General features: G+C 37.4%; 2 protein-coding genes and 1 long non-coding RNA gene across 4 annotated transcripts; 2 read left to right on the top strand and 1 right to left on the bottom strand.

Moving 5' to 3' along the window:
- The first annotated feature begins 94 nt into the window (after positions 1–94).
- LOC133727208 (protein RTE1-HOMOLOG) lies at positions 95–2,365 on the top strand. Of its 2 annotated transcripts, none has more exons than XM_062154822.1 (3): positions 95–239; positions 962–1,253; positions 1,643–2,365. In XM_062154822.1, exons 2-3 carry the CDS (start codon positions 984–986, stop codon positions 2,054–2,056), a joined length of 684 nt encoding a protein of 227 aa, XP_062010806.1. In that variant the 5' UTR covers positions 95–239; positions 962–983; the 3' UTR covers positions 2,057–2,365. The 2 variants fall into 2 exon arrangements, with proteins under 2 accessions (XP_062010806.1, XP_062010807.1); XM_062154823.1 differs by having other exon boundaries at positions 124–239; positions 959–1,253.
- Positions 2,366–12,668: 10,303 nt separating this feature from the next.
- LOC133727206 (uncharacterized) lies at positions 12,669–13,725 on the bottom strand. The gene is made up of 2 exons (XR_009855052.1): positions 13,560–13,725; positions 12,669–12,842 (listed from the first exon to the last, which is right to left on the bottom strand). It is a non-coding gene; the product is annotated as an uncharacterized LOC133727206 (long non-coding RNA).
- Positions 13,726–17,984: 4,259 nt separating this feature from the next.
- On the top strand, positions 17,985–20,065 carry LOC133717158 (thioredoxin H-type). The gene is made up of 3 exons (XM_062143821.1): positions 17,985–18,158; positions 19,467–19,589; positions 19,696–20,065. The coding sequence occupies exons 1-3, from the start codon at positions 18,069–18,071 to the stop codon at positions 19,837–19,839; spliced, it is 357 nt and encodes a 118-aa protein (XP_061999805.1). The 5' UTR covers positions 17,985–18,068; the 3' UTR covers positions 19,840–20,065.
- The last annotated feature ends 197 nt before the right edge of the window (positions 20,066–20,262 follow it).

The raw sequence follows: 20,262 nt of genomic DNA, 5'->3' as shown, positions 1-20,262 counted from the left end.
ACATCACGAAACAATAAATATTCATTAAGAAATAATAATTTCTTATTGTATAATTCTGAAAAAAAATATATATATAAAAAATAAAAGAGAAAATAAGTGGCTTTTTAAACCCAAAAAAAACAAAACCAGGAAGAGGATATCTAGTACCCGGTTCCAGAAACACAAAAGATCCCAACTTGTGTTGACCCAAGTTACCCGGCTTCATTTCCCCATCAATAACTCCATTGCGCATCTAAAAGGTTCCACTTTTCTCTTCATTTCCTCTGTCTCCATGATTTGTGTTGTAATTTCCTCTTTCTGATTTAGCTTGGTTCTTCGTGCGCTACAATTTCAAGCCAAGCATTCTAGGTTGTAGGAGGATGAAGCTTCATAAATAGTTTCATTTAGGATTGGAAAATGATGATCTTTAGCATAGTAAAGATGAACCCTTTAAGCCTATTATTTAGCTTTTGACTTCCAAATTCCAAATTTATGCTTTGCTTCCCAAATGCCGAGATTATTATTATTTTCAGTTTCTTGTGTTTTGATATGTTGAAGAAGTTTATTTGATAGTTCAGTAATCCTAGCAGGTGATTTTTGTCTTCCAAATTTGTTTCCTGATCCCGTTGGGCAATTTTGATTGATTATCTGCTGAAATATGCTGCTTGTTCCTATTTGGGGATAGATATGATTCACTATTTCATTTCGGAAGGTCATGGAGTAAGAACCAGAATGGTCTTTTTTGATGAGACAAGTGTTCTGGTTGTCTGATTTAGAGACTTTATGTAATTTTATTTGGTATGTATGGCTTGTTCAATGCTTAATCATAGCACGGTCAGGAAGCATTTCTTTTTATCTTTTGGAGAATGCAATTTTTACGTTCTGTGTGATCAAACTTGATGCCTTTTATTTCGGAAGTACCAAGATTTATATAAAGTAGTTTGTGTATCACGAGTATCTAATGTTTTCGAGGCATCAGCAGTTTCCAAATTCCAACTCTGGCAATGGAATCAAATGGAGACTCTGAGCACCACATGATGATTGATGGAAGTGCTTTACCGACTTTGCAAATTGACCCTAAAAGAGCCCGGTTTCCATGCTGCATTGTGTGGACACCGCTTCCTGTTATTTCATGGTTGATTCCTTTTGTTGGCCACATTGGCATCTGCAGAGAAGATGGTGTGATTTTGGACTTTGCAGGACCCAATTTTGTGTCCGTGGATGACTTTGCTTTTGGAGCACCAACTCGCTACATCCAAATAAGCAAAGAAAAGGTATAGATATCCTGCTTTTCATATCTGAACCATGGTTTTGGGTCATCTGTAAAAACTGTCATAAAACTCTTTCTGTTACTGGCCTTCCACCAGCTACCAACATTGCATGTTTCTTAGTTGGGTGAGCACTGATCAATGGGTACTGTTCTCATTGCATCAAATAGAAGAAGCATAAAGTTACTTAAAGCCTGCTTCTTGAGCAGGAAATCCGTTTGGATAACTTGATTTGGTGCAAAAAGTGTGACTCATATGAGCTCGGATCATTTGTTCATTGTTGCAACTATTATGTGTATGAGAGCTGCTTTCTAAGTCCAATATTATTATTTTTATTCTATTTTTCACCTGCTCATTGCTCTCTTCATTTTGCTCATTAAAACTTTGACAAGCAGTGTTGTGCTATACCCTGTCCATCTGAGCATGAAGCAGTGTTGCATGATGATCCTGGAAGAGACATTTTGACATGGGATGATGCACTTCAGAAGGGCACACAGGAATTCCAACACCGGTCTTATAACCTTTTTACCTGCAATTGCCACTCTTTTGTAGCCAACAGCCTTAACAGGTTAAGCTTTCGTTCTGGTGGGTGGAATGTGGTGAACCTCGCAGCTCTCATCTTCCTTAAGGGTGAATGGGTAAGCGTAGGATCCATGGTGCGATCATTTTTGCCATTTTTAATAACATTCAGTGTTGGACTTGCAATAGGAGGTGCAGCCTTCCTAACTTACTTAGGATTCTTCATCGCCTTCCTTGTTGGTTGGTTCCTTCTTGGTACTTACTGTTTCAAGAACTTGATCCAATTGTAGATAACATTATGTGGTATCGTCAGACAAAATCTTCGGTTTGAGAAACCCTGTGATTTAGATATAGTATTGGCTATTACCAGCCAGTTCTGGATATTTGTAAAAGCCAAGTACTGAACTTCCGAGTTGTGTTTCCTCTAAAGAAGGTATTTGATCTTAGAGCTGAAGGTTCTCCCATTTTGTAGTTTATAGTTCTGTATTCACATATCTGACAGATGTAGGTTTGCTATGTGTACCTTTAATGGTGAATATTATTTCTTAGAGTAATTGTTTTCTTCTTCTTTATGATTATACTAATGACATTTTTGTTCACATTGAAAGAAGAAAAATAATGCCTACTCAATAGTGAAATCTCACTATATGATTTGTCCCCTCTCCTTCAGATTTATCTCTGAAGCAAGTAAACATGCAATATGATGGCACTGATCGATAAATCGTTACTATTATACGATTCAGTATTCCATTAGCTACTAGCAAGTCTCCAAAAGGCTTGAATTCTGGGATAGCACATTCATCAGTTTATCGGTCCTTACCAAACATTATAGGCAATATAGTTGATGTATCAACGATGAAGAAGTCAAATTTTATACAACTAAATTTACACAATAATCACTTTAACTTTTACAAATGAAAAACTTATATTACTAAACAATGATCATGGGGCCCCTTATCTTGGGGTAAAGTAATATGGTCGAAGCATGTTCTACCTCGTATGTCACTTTTGGCTTGGAAAATTTTGCGTGGTAGAATTCTTTCGGAGGATTATCTTCAAAAGCGCAGAATTTCATTGGCATCCTATTGTGTTCTTTGTGAGCTAATGGTGAATCTATTGAGCATATTTTTCTTCGCTGCCCCTTTTCTGCATATCGTTCTATTTCATCTAGTATTTTGTAGGAAAAACAATATACAGATAAAGTAGAGAATCTTTTTCGTTTCCGCTTTTAAAACTAATAAAAAACCTTCAAATAACTAAATATAAATACTGAGATGTCTCTTAGTTTAGTAATTACTTCTCGCCAAATTTTGAATAGAGTGGGAATTTATGTGTGACATGTTTGATATTTCTTTAATTCCTAGCTCTATTATGGACTTGATAAATTTGGGCATTGTGGCTGGGCAAGTCAACAGTTGCGGGAGTTATGGATTGCAGGGTTTTGTTCCAATCTTTGGTTTATCCGGCAATCTAGAAACAAGGCCAAGTATGATGGTTATCTTTCTGCAGCTCCTCAAGTTTGCTGCTTAATTAGTGGTAGTATTAATGCTTCAGGTCAATTGGCAACGGGTACTATGTTTAATACATGCCAAGAGCTTTGTATTATCAAGATATTTGGGGTCTCATGCCGTGCTCCGCATATAAGTGAGGTTAATTGGCATACTCCTCTATATGGTTGGATAAAAATAAATATTGATGGTGCTTGGAAGAGTGCCTCTAATCTTGCTAGCTATGGTGGTGTTTAATTATAAAGGCACTGTTATAGGTGCCTTTTGTTCTAAGCTTGATATTCCAAGTTCAGTGGTTGCAGAGGTTATCGCAGTCATCAAAGCAATTGAATTGGCTTGGTTAAGAGATTGGAAGCATATTTGGTTGGAGGTCGACTCAACTTTTGTTCTTAATTTTCTTCATTCCCCATATTTGGTACCTTGGCAACTAAAGGTGGAGTGGGAAAACTACCTGCATCGAATCTCTCAAATGCAATTTCGGTCGTCTCATATAATTCGGGAAGGAAATCATGTAGCAAATACACTTGCTAATTATGGCTCATCTTCTACTAAGTTTATCTGGTGGGACTCAACTTCTCCATTCGCCTCATCTTTTTGTAATAGGGATACATTTATTTTCGTTTTCACTGATGTCTTCTCATTGTGATTCTTATATGCAGTCAGTTTTAGTGCTTACTGCAAACTTGTAATCTTTTTTCTTTCCTTTCAATAAATTTTCCTAGTTAAAAAAAAAAAAAAAAAACAATGATCATGGGCATCAAAACGAATAAGGCCCCGTTTGGGATTGCTTCGCTTTTAAAAAAATCAGCTTTTGTTCAAAATTTTAGATTTTATTGTGTTTGGTAAATAAATAAAAAGCAGCTTTAATTGAAAGTTATAGGTCACTGGCAGCAGATTTTAGAAGCAGCCTAGAGGTTGCTTTTAGGCCCCGTTTGGGATTGCTTCGCTTTTAAAAAAATCAGCTTTTGTTCAAAATTTTAGATTTTATTATGTTTGGTAAATAAATAAAAAGCAGCTTTAATTAAAAGTTATAGGTCACTGGCAGCAGATTTTAGAAGCAGCCTAGAGGTTGCTTTTAGAAGCTGCTGTGGATTAAAACACACTCTGCAGTTGTTTTATGTACTGACAGCACTTTTAAAAATATTATTTACCAAACACGAAACTGTTTTAATTCACAGCTGATTATTCTCACAACACAGCAGCATCAATTTTTTAAAAAAGTCGCAGCAATCCCAAACTAGCCCTTAGAAGCTGCTGTGGATCAAAACACACTCTGCAGTTATTTTATGTACTGACAGCACTTTTAAAAATATTATTTACCAAACACGAAACTATTTTAATTCACAGCTAATTATTCTCACAACACAGCAGCAGCAGTTTTTTTTAAAAGTCACAGCAATCCCAAACTAGCCCTAAGAGTATATTAAAATTTCAAAGTGGGATGTAGCACAATTGGTAGAGCAATTATGTGATCTTTGGTTCAAATCCTTAAGTCTCCATTATGTTTACTTACCAAAATCATGATGATGATGATAATAATAATAATATTTTAATACATATGAGATCGAGCGTATTAAAATGCCAAATTGGGGATGTAGCTCAATTGGTAGAGCAATTACAATGCATGTGAAAGATCTTGGTTCAACTCCTTGTGTCTCCATTATTTTATTTTTTTTAATTTACTGGAATTTTCACTCCGTTAATAAAAATAATAATTAAATAAAAATAAGATCGAGTATGTCAAAATTTCAAATTGGGGATGTAGTTCAATTGATAGAGTATTTACAATGCATGTATTAACTTTTTGCGTTTGGGTTGGATTTAGCTCAATTGGTGGAGCCATCTTAGGCCTCATTTGATTCGCGGAAAGGAAATCAATTCCTTAGAAAATCCTATGGGAAAGGAAAACAAACTTTCTACTAACTTTCTTTTCCCTTTTTTGAGAAATTTTATTAACACATCCCTAAATACTTAATACACATTGAAATTTTTCTACATTTAAAATCAGATTATATGGGTATATGAAATGACTAAAAAGACATTCATATTAGAAAAGGAACTATAGTTGGAATATGTTTAATAGCTTTTAATATTGTTATAAATTATGCATTACAAAATTCTTATGATTGTTTCATGGTAATTAATAGATAGAAAGAAAATAAAAACTAGTATGATATATATAAACCCTAATTGGAATCTTCTTCTACAAGCTTGACCGCTAGCAATTTTGCATTACAAAATCCTTATGATTGTATATGTTGTTTCATGATAACTAATGGAGAGAAAATAACAACAATGTAGTTATAAACCTAGTTGGGATCCTCATCATGTGTTCTTGATTATTTTCAATAATCTTGACTACTAGCAATTTTTGAATAACAAAATTGTTAAGATTGTACAGGTGTCATGATAATAATTGAAAGAAAATTAAAATTATTATGATGATTTGGATAATTAAACGCATTTAAATTCATTATGATATATATAGAATGTTGTGATTATGATAAAGATTGGCATATTTATATATAGTGATTTCATATAGAATTTTGAGATTTGAGGGATAATTCAGGTAGTTTGAGTGGTGTATTTAATAAAATGATAGAATAAGAAATCAAAATTGTGGTGTATTAAGTAAGAGGTGTGTATTAAGTATTTATGGACCGAATAAAATTTCCCGTTTGGAAATGTTGGGAAAACAAGGAGAAAATATATGTTTGTTTCCATTCTAGTGTCTGGTTTGTGTAAGGAAAGGAAACAAAATATTACTAATATTTCATTTATATCCTCATATATTAAAATATATATCTACACAAATCTCATAAATTTTTAAAATAAAATTGTCAATAATAATTTTCAATAAGGAAATAAATGTACTTATACAGTTATACTATGTAATTATTGCACAATTAATACAGGGAAAGTGGAAGGGAAAATGAATCCTTTAGAGAATAAGAGGGGAGAAATCATATTTTCCATTCTTAAAGAAAAGTTGTTCCTTTCCCAAGCCTTAATTTCGCGAACCAAACAAGGCCTTAATTCAAATCTTTGCTACTCTATTGATTTGATTTATGGGTCCTTGACCCAAAGCACCAAAATTGGACAAATTTATCCCACTTACCCCAGCAACAGATTTTTATTCCCTGTTACCCAATTTAACAAGAAAAGACAATTTTACCCTCAGTCAAATTAATAACTACACATATGCCTACGATCTCTCTCTCTCCCCCCTCTCTCCTCCGATCTGAAACTCTCTCTCTCTCTCTCTCCACCTCCGGCAGGCATCGATCCACTCTCCACCTCCGGCTGGCGTCGATTCTCTCTCTCTCTATCTCTCTCTCTCTCTACCTCCGGCCGGCGTCAATTCACTCCCCGATCTCCAACTCCGGCGTTGTTCAACCTCTTGCCCAGATTCCGCAGCAACTCACCAGTGAGCTCGACAGCATCCAACCGCTGTCGAGCTGACAACAACGACCAGACGACTTCGTCGATGGTCTCCTGGACACCTCGCTAGCGCGGGTCGGCTCTTGCCCAAATTTTGCTACAGCTCGCCCAAGCTCGGCCCCGTCCAACTGCCGTCCCGCTGACAACGACGACCATACGACGTCTTTGATGGCTTCCTGGACACCTCGCCGTCTCTTTGGCGTCGCCGATGACCTCCTGGACGCCGCTGGTGCTCGACCTAGGCTGTGGCAGAGGAGATTGGTGATTAGGTGCCCAAAGCTTTTCTCTGGGTGCCCAAATCAATTTCTAGCTTTTTTTTTCTTTTCTTTTTTTGGTAAAATGGGGGCAGAAGGCCCAGAATGGAAGAAAAAATAGGGGGGGAAAAAAAGAGGTTCTATTGGGCCAATAGAAGTGTGTTAAAGGTTTATTGGGGGGCAATAGACGTTTTGAATTGATGTACGGGGGGTGTATTCAATTCAGATTTTGTTTGAGTTTTTATAAGGGAGAATTTTTCAAACAGTACCTGAACTAAAGGTCACTGTGAATTAAGGTGCCTAACTTTACACTAACTACACTTTGGTACCTGAATTAATAAAACCAGACACACTTTTGGTACACGCCGTCAATAACTCCGTTAGTTGGCATGCCACCTGGCATATTTTCAAGGGTAAAGTTGTCTCTTCAGATTTTTACTCAAGACACCCATCTCTCTCTTTCTCTCCTACTCTGGGCACGCAGCTCTCTCTCTCTCAGACTGTTTGCTGTCTTCTTCATCTATTCTTTTTTTTTTTTCAGCTCTCTCTCTCCCCGACTGTTCTCTGTCTCTTCAGATTTTCAAGGGTGAGATTCAACATACAACATCCACTAGATAAAACACAGATAGTAATCACTAACCCACATCGAAAATCGCAAAATGGCAAATTCGCAATCCCCAAATTGAAACAATCTGCAGCTCGATCTAGTTTCTTCCCAAGTCAAGGCTCGAATTTGCCTGAACAACAGCGATCAAGTAGTCACTGGACGCGTGAGGCTTCAAGTCGGTATGCCAAAGCAACCCATCACCGCCGCTGGACCCAATGCTCACCCCAAAACACTGCTCTAACAGCCTCAAAATCGTGCGCAACATCATGTATCAAACTGGGTTTCTTTGTCTGAATCGAAAGGTTTGTTCTGGGTTTGATGTAGTCGTCGTCGTTGGTTGGAATTTTTGGGTTTGGGAGAAATTTAAAGAACAGAAATAACAGCGCAAAGTCGTAGAAGAAGAATGGGTGAAGAAGAAAGGGGTTTAGGGGCGTCGATCTTCACCTTCATGGTTCTTAAACGACATCGTCGTCTCGGTTTGGATGGACGGCGACCGTCACGAGACCCGGCCGGAGTGTTCTTCGTCGTCTTGTTGCGAGTCGCGAGTACGACTCGCTCAAGCGCCGATTCTGTTGCAGGTTTGCTTCCACAAGGCCATTCGAGCCGAGCTCGCCGATCTCTGCTACGTCACTGCTGCCGCCTTGGAAGGTGGATTCAGAGGACGCAGCTTTGTTCTCGAGGTCTTGCGACAGTTTGAGTTTGGAGCCAGGCTTGGCGTGATGGTGATGGCGACTGAGGAGGGAGGTGCAGACCGAATATATGCTGGGAAATTTTGTTAGAAGAGGACTGAGTCGAATCGGCTGCAGCAGGTTTGGCCTCGGCTTTTCCCATCTTGGATGTGGAGATGGAGTTGAGGGAGAGAGAGTAAAAATACCATACTACCCTTTAAAAAATGAATAATAACATAAGGTTAACGGTGTTATTGACGGCGTGTACCAAAAGTGTGTCGGGTTTTATTAATTCAGGTACCAAAGTGTAGTTAGTGTAAAGTTAGGCACCTTAATTCACAGTGACCTTTAGTTCAGGTACTGTTTGAAAAATTCTCTCTTTTTATAATCCATAGATTTACTTAATCCACATATTGTTTAAATTCTAGGGAAAATGTCACAAACAGTACCCCAACTTAAAGTTATTCTACACTTTGGTACCTCATCTTCTAAATATATCACTTTGATACCTCAACTTATTATTTATGCATAAGATTCATACACGCCGTTAATAACACCGTTAACTCAAGTGTTATGTAGCTTTTTGCTATGAGTATTTTCGTCAATTTATGTTTTCCCACCAAAAATTACATGGGAGATGATCTAAAATTCCTTTCTTTTTGCTGAAAATAAATATGTCATCAAGGAAAATATTATATTTGGGTTTATGGAAGATCAATTTAAGTTATTGTACTGGAAATTTTGACTTATTGTTATGATCCTAGGAAACATAATAATTAAAATGAGAAGAGGTGAGAGATTTATCGTTTTCAGCCTGCTAATTCACAAATAGAGAGTGATTTGGATAAGATCAGATTGTTTGCTAGCTTTATTAATTGTTGATTCTATATCATCTTATTTTAGCTCTTCAAATGTAATTTGTTGGGTAGATACTAGTTTTCTTTCAAGTTTAGGGTTTGAGTCTTTCCCCTTTTAATTGAAGAACTCTTCAGACAAAGAAGGAAAAATGCTTGTTCAATTCATTATGCATAATCAATTTCAATACCAATCATAGTAGATTGTCTCTAGTAGAGTTGTAGAAATTGCTTGAAACTTTTAGTATTTATGGTTGCTGTAGTTATTTGCTTACTCTTTAAATATAGATCCATGGTTATTTGGTTTCATCGGCAATGAAGAAAGATGTAGCAAGTGTTTTTGTTTTTTAATAAAAATAAATATGAATTAAAGGAGTGAGTTTTTATTAAATGGAAAATAACATGAGATTTTTGGTGAGAAAATATAAATTAACGAAAATACTCATGACAGAAAGCTACATGACACTTGAGTTAACGGTGTTATTAACGGCGTGTATGAATCTTATGCATAAATAATAAGTTGAGGTATCAAAGTGATATATTTAGAAGATGAGGTACCAAAGTGTAGAATAACTTTAAGTTGGGGTACTGTTTGTGACATTTTCCCTAAATTCTATATGGACTCTGATTGATTCTAATTGATTGATTTACTAGTATTTGTTTAGATTTTACAATTCCTTATGATGTTTTTGGTAGGTTAATTTTTTTTTCTTCTTTAATATTTAAGCAATGGATGTATGGATCCAACTATAATATTATATCAATGACAAAAAAGTATGGTAATCTACCATTCTTTACGTTGTGTATAATGATATCTGAACAGTAAGAGAAAACTAACCAGCCAAAATGTTAGACAAAAAATAAAGTAGTAAACTAATGACATAATTTATTTCATATCTAATTTACAAAAGAAACATGTGTATATGTATCATCTTAACAATACCATTAGAATTGAGCTTCATTAGCTAGAATGATTAAGGCTTCTAGAGCTATAGTGAGTAAAAAAAAATTATTAGATGAGAGCAGAGGCAAAGGATGATAGTGAGAAAATAAGTCTAAGGCAAAATGGATGAGTGTCACGGTGTCACCTATTGAGGGCTGCTTCTTCAATTTTTTTTTTTTTTTGGGTGAAGAGCTTCTTCATTTTTTGAGTGAGATAGAATCCATCAAAATCTCTTGGGAAGTGGTTGGATTGTCAATATGTATAAGAAGCACTCTAAAATCCTCTAAAATCCAACATTTAATGAAATCCTTAAAAATCCTTATAATTTTGAATATCGACAGATTTGAGTGGATAATTTTAAATCTTTATTGAATACATCAAGATTTTAAAGAACTGTGGTGTATTGTATATGAAATTAGTGGAACTTTTAAAGAAATCTATGGAATTTAAAAGTCTGGGTGTATTCAATATAGACTTTTAACAGTCCATGAAAGTCTTGAGGTATTCAATTAGGATTTTTAAAGACTTCATGAATTCCACCAAAATCTAGGGGTATTCAATTAGGACTTTTAAAAATGAATAAAAGTACAGAGGTATTCAAAATATCATTCATACTTATGGAATTAGAAAATCATGGATAATCATGGACTTTGTAGTGTTAACTATACATACCAAACTCCAATAATTTTCCAGCCTCCAGACCAAATATTTCAAAAAGTCTATCAAAGTTTCATCTTCAAAAAAAAAAAAAAAAGGTCTATCAAAGTTCTTCTCTCTACTCACGAATAAGTTTGTCCTTCATCATCTCTCTTTCTTTAATTTTTTGTCTTTTCTCTAATCTTTTATGATATCAACCTTTTTTGATACCCAACATGTTCATTGTAGTTGTTGAATGTGATTTTTGTTTTTGTTTTTTTTTTTTCAATTGTGATACTTCGAACCTCTAATAGCAATAAAAATGATTTATGAAACCCTAAAACTCAAATATTGTGGTCTAACCCTAAGACCTTGAACCATATTAAATTTTATCTTATTAATTAATTATTCTCATTAATTTGAATTTATATTATGGTTCAAAAAAAGGTTGAACAATTGAATTTCAATTGATTGATTATAGATCAAGACATTGACCAATATTGCTACAATATATGTTAATCGGCGAAAACAAAATTGATGAGAATAATTAAGCATAAACATCAAGTGATCTATATTGTATATTTATGTTGTTGGGAGATTAGGAATGAGAACAAACTCGCTAGACAGACTAACAATCATTTATTTGAGTCAATTTCTATTAGAAGATACTGGAGCATTGAAGAGACAACAAATTATTATTTTGTTTTGTGTTTGGGCTACATTTGTTTTATTTATTTTTGTTTTTTGTTTTTATTTTGTTTTTATTTTTTTTATTTTGTATATCCTAGCTAGGAAATCTGTAGAAGTCATTCATAATAAAGTATATAGATTTTCATGAATCAATAAAAGTCTGTTGCTAAAATCAATGGTTTTAAGAAATCCATAACAGTCTATCAACTTTTTAAAGAGTCTGTGGACTTTTCAAAAAGTCTGTCATTTAAAAAAAGTCTGCACAAATCCAAATACAATACACCCCCCTTAAAATCTAAATTGAATACCCATAGACTTTTAAAATACAAAAAAATCTTGTAGACTCTTAAATGAATACACCCCCCGTAATCTTCTCATTTTTTTTCTTTAATTAAAGTTTTATTTGTCTAAATCTAGGAAGATTAGTTTCCATTTCGGCGATTGAAAGTTCTATTGGGAGGTAATAGACCTTTATTGCCCCTCTATTGGAAGCAATAGACGTCTATTAAGGGGAAGTAGACTATTGGGGGGCAATAGACCTCTATTGTCCCTCTATATCTCCACTATTATGGAGGATTTGCTATGTCACCAAGCATGTGTAACACTCTCTTTGGGAGGTCCACAAGCCATGGTGGGACCCAACCGCGACATGCATCCCGTAGCCCGATGTCCAAGCTACGCCACGGTAGTCGGAAGCGACCAATACCTCACCGGGAAGTCACATTCCCGGCCTTGCCAACATGCTTTCTACACTAGCATAAGGACTCTTAGTCCCACATAGAAGAAAATGTAAGGGAGAGGGGTTCCCTTACCTATAAAAGGGACCCCTCCTCCCACTTAAACATCTATCCCATTACAACATCTCTTGTAATCATGTTGGGCCGCAAGTAGGCCTGGCAACGGGCAGGTATAGTGAGGGTACCGTGCGGGTTCTAAACGGGCCGGGTTCTTAAAGGGCCAACCCGGTAAGAACCCGTGTTAGCTTAACGGGTTTCACAGGCTAAACCCGACTAAACCCGGCTAAACCCGGCGGGTTTGCGGGTTACCCGTTGGAACCGGTTAAGACCCGTTAATGACATTTCTTGTGTTTTTTTAATCATTCTTGATCTGGGTGTTATATTTTTGCTGACAAAGTTCATCGGTTAAAGTTTGTAAATTTATATGTGAATGATGAACACACATCTAGAACATTGAGAATTGGCTTCCACTTATTCTCTTGATTTACATTCATGTTGAGTTTTGTTGACCCTCTCATGGATTTGATGATACTGAATATATTTCCTCTAGTTTTAAATCAAGGATGAAGACGTACATGAATTTATTTGATACTGAAACAATATTTGAACAAAATTCTGAACATTTTATCAGGATAAAATTGCTGCTTTACAAAGGAGATGAGCTCTTTCTTGCCTAGAAACTTGTCAGAGTAGCTGTGTAAGCCCCTATGTGCTGCCACCCACACCCTCTAGCAATACCTGATTTAACAGTTTATAAGAAACACATAACGCTAGATTGAAACATGAAAGAACTTATTTCTCAGCAACTATCACACATTCCAAACAAAACTGAAGAAACTTCATAGGCAACATGATTTCACAGTGCAGTAATCCGATACAAACAAAGCCATGGACTAAGCCAATAATCTGGCTCAAAGCAACTATCACACAATTCAATTAACTAAGCCAAACACTAGCACTACCTAAAACCCACAAACTTTACAGTAACTCATCCACGTCCTCACATTTTTCACCTAACCAAGCATAAATGTAAAAACACCGCCAGTAAAAGACAAATCTTTCACAGCTCAATTTACTAATCCAGACACATTCCAAAACCCAGAAACTCAACATTTCCAAAAACGAATCTGACCAAATAGAAAACGAATTTTAACCCAAAACATTGAACAATGCGAATTCAAAACAAACCAAAGCAAACTCTTATTGGAATCAAAGCCCAAGAGTAAGGAGAATTCCGAAGCAGTAGAAATCAAACCCAAAGATCATTTAAGAAATCAAACGCAGACCCCAAAAACAAAATGCATACCAATACAGAACACAATCACACAGATCAACAAAAGCAAAAATGCGACTCCATCATTCAAACCCAGAACCAATAACACATGTAGATCCAATACCAGATACAAAAACTACACGGAATCGAAGAAAACCCAAAGCAAAAGACAGATCCAATACCTTGAGAAATTGGGCGCGCAGAGAGAGATGAGAGAGAGAGAGAGAGTTAGGTTTTGGGTGACGGAAAAGAAAAGGGTGCACGAAAAGGGAGGCTGCTGTGCTCGGCTGCTCGCGTTTTTTGTGGTTGCCGAATGACGGAAAGGGTCGAACTGGGTTTTTTTTTTGAAGTAAATGGGTTCCAACGGGTTCTAGTGGGTTTAGCACGCAAGGCCCGTTAATTTGTGGGCTTTTTGTGTGCGAACTTTCTTAGTACGAATTTAATAAATGGGCGGGTTCGTGCGGGCTTTTACCGTGCGGGTTACGGGTTTAAATGCCAGGCCTAGCCGCAAGGCCCAAACACATATAGTGCAATATTGAAGTGGACGTAGTTTTCCGCTAAGGCGGGAGACTAACCACTATACATCGCGTGTCCCTATTTCTCTCTCTTTCTTTAACGTTAATTAGACCCCTCGGTCACTTACATTAACAAACGTCTATTGGGGGGCAATAGAGGTTTTTAGAAAAATTCGATGGGCGGCGGCTAGTGACCAGAATCCGACGAAAGCTGGCCGGAATCCGGCGACTGGTTACCGGTGACGGGCCTGCTCCGGCGAAGTCTCCTATGGTTTCTTTCTCTTCCATCTCTCTCTCTCTCTCTCTCTCTCTCTCTCTCTCTCTCTCTCTCTCTCTCTCTCTCTCTCTCTCTCTCTCTCTCTCTCTCTCTCTCTCTCTCTCTCTCTCTCTCTCTCTCTCTCTCTCTCTCTCTCTCTCTCTCTCTCTCTCTCTAAGTAACAAAGGGGTGAGGATAAAATGGTATTTAAAAAAAGGGTCCTTGACCAAAAGCCCCAAAATGAGCCAAAGTTATCCCACTTACCCCATCAACATATTTTTGTTCCCACTAACCCAATTTAAAATCAAATGACCATTTTGCCCTTAATCTAATTAACAAACTACCATCATGCCACTCAAACATCGATCTCTCTCATCCCTCTCTCTCTCTCTCTCTCTTCAATGGCGTCCTCCATCCCCGATAACCTAACCAGAGACCAGCACGTCTACTTGGCCAAGCTCACCGAGCAGGCGGAGCGCTACTAGGAGATGGGTCCACCACGGCGTCGGAGCTCACCGTCGAGGAGCGCATCGAGCAGAAGGAGGACGTGGCGCTCGTCAAGGAGTACAGATCCAAGGTCGAGGCCGAGCTCTCTGAGGTCTGCGCGTCGGAGCTCATCGTCGAGGAGCGCATCGAGCAGAAGGAGGAGGGCCGCAAGAACGAGGAGGATGTGGCGCTCGTCAAGGAGTACAGATCCAAGGTCGAGGCCGAGCTCTCTGAGGTCTGCGCTAACATCCTGAGGATTCGTCTGATTTTCGTCCATATTTTTTCCGATTGGGATCGCCGACGACGGCGATCGTTGTTTTGGAGTTTGCTTATGGTTGACTCAGCTTCGGAGGAGTACGGCTTCACAACTTCACATCCTGAGGCGGTTTTCCGGTGAGATCAAGTACGGCTTCACAACTTCACAGCTTCACAGAAGGCAGAAGGGTGCCCAAATCAATTTTGTCACCTGCCCCGGCGACTAGTACCTCTAAACAGCTCAGCCGGTCCTTCTTTTTTTTCTTTTCTTTTTTCTTCTCTTTTTTCTCTTTTCTTCTTTTTGGCCTTTTAATGAGAAAGTTTGGTAATATAAAATGTAAATTATTGGAGTAACAAGATACAAAATGTGTTATGTCAAGGGCAATACAGGTCTATTGGGGGGCAATAGACGTTTTGAATTAATGTAATCTCCCCTTTTTTTCTTTAATCAAAGTTATATTTGTGTAATTTTAGAAAAATTAGTTCTCATTTCGGTAATCGAAACGTCTATTGGGGGGCAATAGACGTCTATTGGGAGGCAATAGACGTTTTAAAATTGATATAATTTCTTCGTTTTTTTCTTTAATCAAAGTTTTATCTGTCTAATTTTAGGAAGATTAGTTCTTATTCCGGCTACCGAAAGTTCTATTGGGGGGGCAATACATGGCTGATAGTCGTCTATTGGGGGGCAATAGACGTCTATTAGGGGGCAATAGACTATCGGGGCAATAGACGTCTATTGGGGGGCAATAGATGTCTATTGGGGGCAAAAAAACCTTTCCGGTGAGATTTTCAACAAATTCCGGTGACCAGATTTCGGCGGCCGGTGACCGGAATCCGGCGAAAGTTGGCCGGAATCCGGCGGCCGGTGACCGAATTCCGGCGACAGTTGGCCGGAATCCGGCGACCGGTGACCGGATTCCGGCGGCCGGTGACGGGCTCCGGCGAAGTCTCCTATGGTTTCTCTCTCATCCATTTTCTCTCTCTCTCTCTCTAAGTAACAAAGGGGTGAGGGGTAAAATGGTATTAAAAAAAATTAAAAACAAAAAAAAAATCTTAATGGGGTATTGGGGAAGACTCCCTTAGAGTGTATTGGGTAAGAGAGAATTAAAAAAACTTAATGGGGTACGTGGGAAAAAAATCCCTAGAAATGGGGTAAATGGACAAAAACCCTTAAAACAAAAACATTAATGGGATATTAGGGAAGACTTCCTTAAAGTGTTTTGGGTAAGAGAGAATTAAAAAAATTTAATGGGGTAAGTGGGAAAAAAAAAATCTCTACAAATGAGGTAAATGGACAAAAACCCTTGATTTATTTTATTTTATATACAAAATAATACTAAGATACAAATGAGATTTGAGTACAGATGTCATGGATTTACCGATTTACTAATAATTAGGCTACGATCCAATTTACATGAACAATAAAAATTACATGATATTAGGACTTCTAAGTCACCTGTCTTCTCTACAAATCTAACGGTTAAAAACTTAAAACACTAAGACCCATAAATCTTACCGTGGACTTAACCGCACCAAGTCCACAGCAACAAAGCACCAATTAACAGCTGCAACCTGTATAGCTTCTAGGGATGGCAAAAATCCCCAACGGAGCGGAGCTCCATTGGATACCCACCCCTAATGGGAGGAGAATTCAAGGACAAATAGGGAATGGGGATGGGGATCCTAAATCCCCAATCCCCGCTATCTAAGATTGGGGATGGGGCGGGGATGGTATTGTGATCCCCATCCCCAAACCCGCCCTAATAATATATACATATATTTAATTTATTATATATATATATATATATATTTATTTATTTTATAATATAAATCACAAATATATACATTTACTACTTTATTTTAATAGTGTTTTTTTTTTTTTTTTTTTGGTCGAAAGGTAGCATCAAATAACAAGGCTCAAAGCCAAACAACAGTACAAGGGACACAGCCCAATACAGACAAGTCTGTAAAGCATGATTCACATAGTCAACTGCCAGAACAAGCAAGACTAGAGAAATCCAAATACAAAAAAGAAACAGCCGAAAACAAAAAGGCCTAAGCAGTCCAAAAAAACCCAAATCGTATTCAAAGCTTCTTCTTCATCTCCACCTTGTAGCCGCCATAGCAGATTCGACACCGGAGCTCTGACTGAAATCATGAGCGACGGTTGGTAACCAGGGGTGGTCGGCAGAGGTGCAATGCATTCTCCAATTGACCGATTACGAGAAGATCTCGCATAAAAGGATAACAACAACCAAACCAAAATAGATCTTAGCAAACAAACCTGAGATCTAAAGAGGTGGTTGAAGAGGAGTGCGAACTCTTCCATGGCAGGGCAAGGTAGACAAGAAGAAAGAGATTTGTTCACGGTTTGGACATCTTGAGGAGCAAAGGCAGAACAAAAACTGAAAATGACCATGAGAACAAATCTGAGACTAGATCTTAGAGATTCAGATCTAAGATCTAAAAACCGATTTGAACATTGAGGACAATAATCAGAGGCAAAAGAAGAGAAAAACAAGGAAAACAAAACACCACTTGGGTGAGGAATCATCACAGAGGGTGAGGCATCACCACATGGGTGAGGAAAAACAAAGAAGAAAAAAGCTGCAGAGAAGAAGAGAGCCTGAGTAGAGAGAAGATGAACAGTAGACGACTTAATGGTGTTTTGACTTTTACATTCACTGAATTATGATTTATGAATTTAATCATGTTTTAATTTTATTTGTTGTAGATTTTGATATTAAAAAAGGCAATATAAGAAAAAAAATTATTTTATTTATTAAATTTTTATTGGAGATTTGGGGCGGATTTGGAGGCTAAGTCCTCAGTGGGGATGGGGACGAGGAATTCCCAACATATTTTTATTGGAGATTGGAGCGGGGATGGGGATGGGGATGGAGAATGACTCTGGGGATATGGAGATGGTATTCCCATTGCCATCCCTATTAGCTTCTCGTACGTTGCATGGGAATCTCCTCTTTCGTGCATAGTCCTTATCGCCCCTGGCAAATTTGTAATTAACGAGAATTTCAAGGGCATTCTCACAGCGACAAAGAACTGCGGCTCTCTTATAATAAAGAGTGAAACAGAGTCTTCTGGAAACCCATAGAAAAGGCTCTGCGGTTTTGTGTCGCTTGGAATTTTGTTTTTGTTTCTGCAACAAAAAGCGAGATATGGCAGCAGAGGAGGGACAAGTCGTCAGTGTCCACACTGTGGATGCATGGAACGAGCAGCTTCAGAAGGGAAACGACACCAAGAAACTGGTATAATTCTAGGTTTTTTTATCACTCTGTATTCAAAAGTTGGTACCTTTTGTTTTGATCTCCATGTCGGATTGATCTGGTTGCTGTTTTTTATGGTTTTGGGTAATTGGGTTCTGAGATGTGATGAATCTGGGTAATGGGTTCCGTTTGGTTTCTGATTGTTTGATCCGATTTGCGTGCTTGTGTCTAGATTTATGATTCAATATTCTTGATGCTATGTATATATAATATATGTATTGTTAGGCTGATTATTTAAGCTGTGATTGACATTATAACATAAAAAAATTAAAACGATTGGAATTTTACTATAGGCAAAGGGGGTGTCTCTGTTAGATGTGGGATTCTGGTTTGCATTCTGATCATGACCCGTTACTGTTAGAGAGCGATTGCTTTCCTTGTTAATTAGATCGAGGAAAATGGACCTGTTGACCAGAGTATATTTAGAATTTATCTGCAGCAACATGTCTTTCTTTACTGTCGTTTTATGGCCAAAAGTAGAGGTGAATGAATAGATTAACAATGCAAGGCAGACCTTTTACTGTACAAGTTTTGTTATTTGGAGCAGACAAACGGTCAAACGACATATCTGTGCAATTTTTCTTGTTAAAGGAATATCCCAGCATTAGGATGATAGTTGTAAATAACTATATTTCAGAAGCTTTGTTGTACCTCTATGTCTTCTAGTTTAAAATGGATTTACTTATGCTCACAGATGACAAAGGTTTTGACTCTGGCTTACGAGTTGTTATATGGTTTATTCTACAAACGGCATGGGGATTTTTAGGGCTGTTTACTCTTGTTAGTGTCGCTACAAGCCCTCTTTTTTGTTTCATCCTACCACGTCAACTGTCCCTTTCATGAATATTTATAGTCATGGTACTTCAATGATCTGTAAATACGAAACTTGTATTAAAATGTCATATGAAAGTCCTTGGGTGGGTTAAAAAGATGATGATTCTATGATAACAAGTACATTTTAATTTGTTCAGGTTAAGCATTTGAAATATTACAATTTTGGTAGTCTTCTCATGTATTCACGTGTGTTTGTTTGCAAATAGCCAAATATTGTAGTCTTATAGATCAAACTCTAATTCTCATAATGAAAGTAAGCAGAGATGCAATAGGCCGTGGTGTGTTTTGAGATAAAATTAGTCAGAGTGATAGTGGGATAAGTTATTGTATGTTTTATGCAAACAGGAATCGATGAGAGGGACAAGATTTGACCATGCTTATTTTCACGTGGTGAATTTCTGTTATTTTCTTCCACTTCTTGCTTTGCTCATGTACTGAGCTCTACCATTGATGCAGATGGTTGTTGATTTCACTGCTTCATGGTGTGGACCATGCCGCTTCATTGCGCCATTCTTGTCAGAGCTGGCCAAGAAGCTTCCAAATGTCATCTTCGTAAAGATTGATGTGGATGAGTTGAAGGTAATCGAACAACAAAGATTGGCTCTTTCTAAGATTAAATATGTTTTAGAGTCAGTAATCACACACTAAGAAAATAAAGCTCACTTTCAGTTGAACTTTTTTGTAGTCGGTTGCTCAAGATTGGGCTGTAGAGGCAATGCCGACCTTCATGTTTCTGAAAGAAGGGAAGATTGTGGACAAAGTGGTGGGAGCAAAGAAAGAGGAACTGCAGCAGACTGTAGCAAAGCACGTAGCTACTGCTTCTGCCTGATTATCAAGATCTGCGTTATATTATGCCTGTAGGAGGCACAAAGCTTATGATCATCGCTATATAAATCTAGACTTTTATATTTAACCTTTTGACTTGTACAAGTCTGGTGTGGTACTTGTGTTCTTTTCATCTGATTTCTGCATAAATACATCTCTATCGTAGCTCTTTTCACGGTCTGAAAGAATTCTACTTGGTGAATGTTATAGTATAAACTTTTTTACTTGTCTGTGGAGGTTCTCTTTGAAGTGACCGTTTAGATCAAACTCATCCAAGGGAGTTTGAAATAAAAATGAAAGCAGCAATTTTTAAAGTTTTCACTGGGATTGCTAGCCTTTGGCTCAAAGTACTAAACAGGTCAGTGATTAACTCCAACATTCAGTTTTTCAGTTTCAAGGATTGTAAAATATGCCATCAGAAGGGAAG

This window comes from Rosa rugosa, chromosome 1 (assembly GCF_958449725.1).
Source record: "Rosa rugosa chromosome 1, drRosRugo1.1, whole genome shotgun sequence".
NCBI classification, from domain to species: Eukaryota; Viridiplantae; Streptophyta; class Magnoliopsida; order Rosales; family Rosaceae; genus Rosa; species Rosa rugosa.
This window is presented reverse-complemented; position numbering and strand designations above follow the sequence as displayed.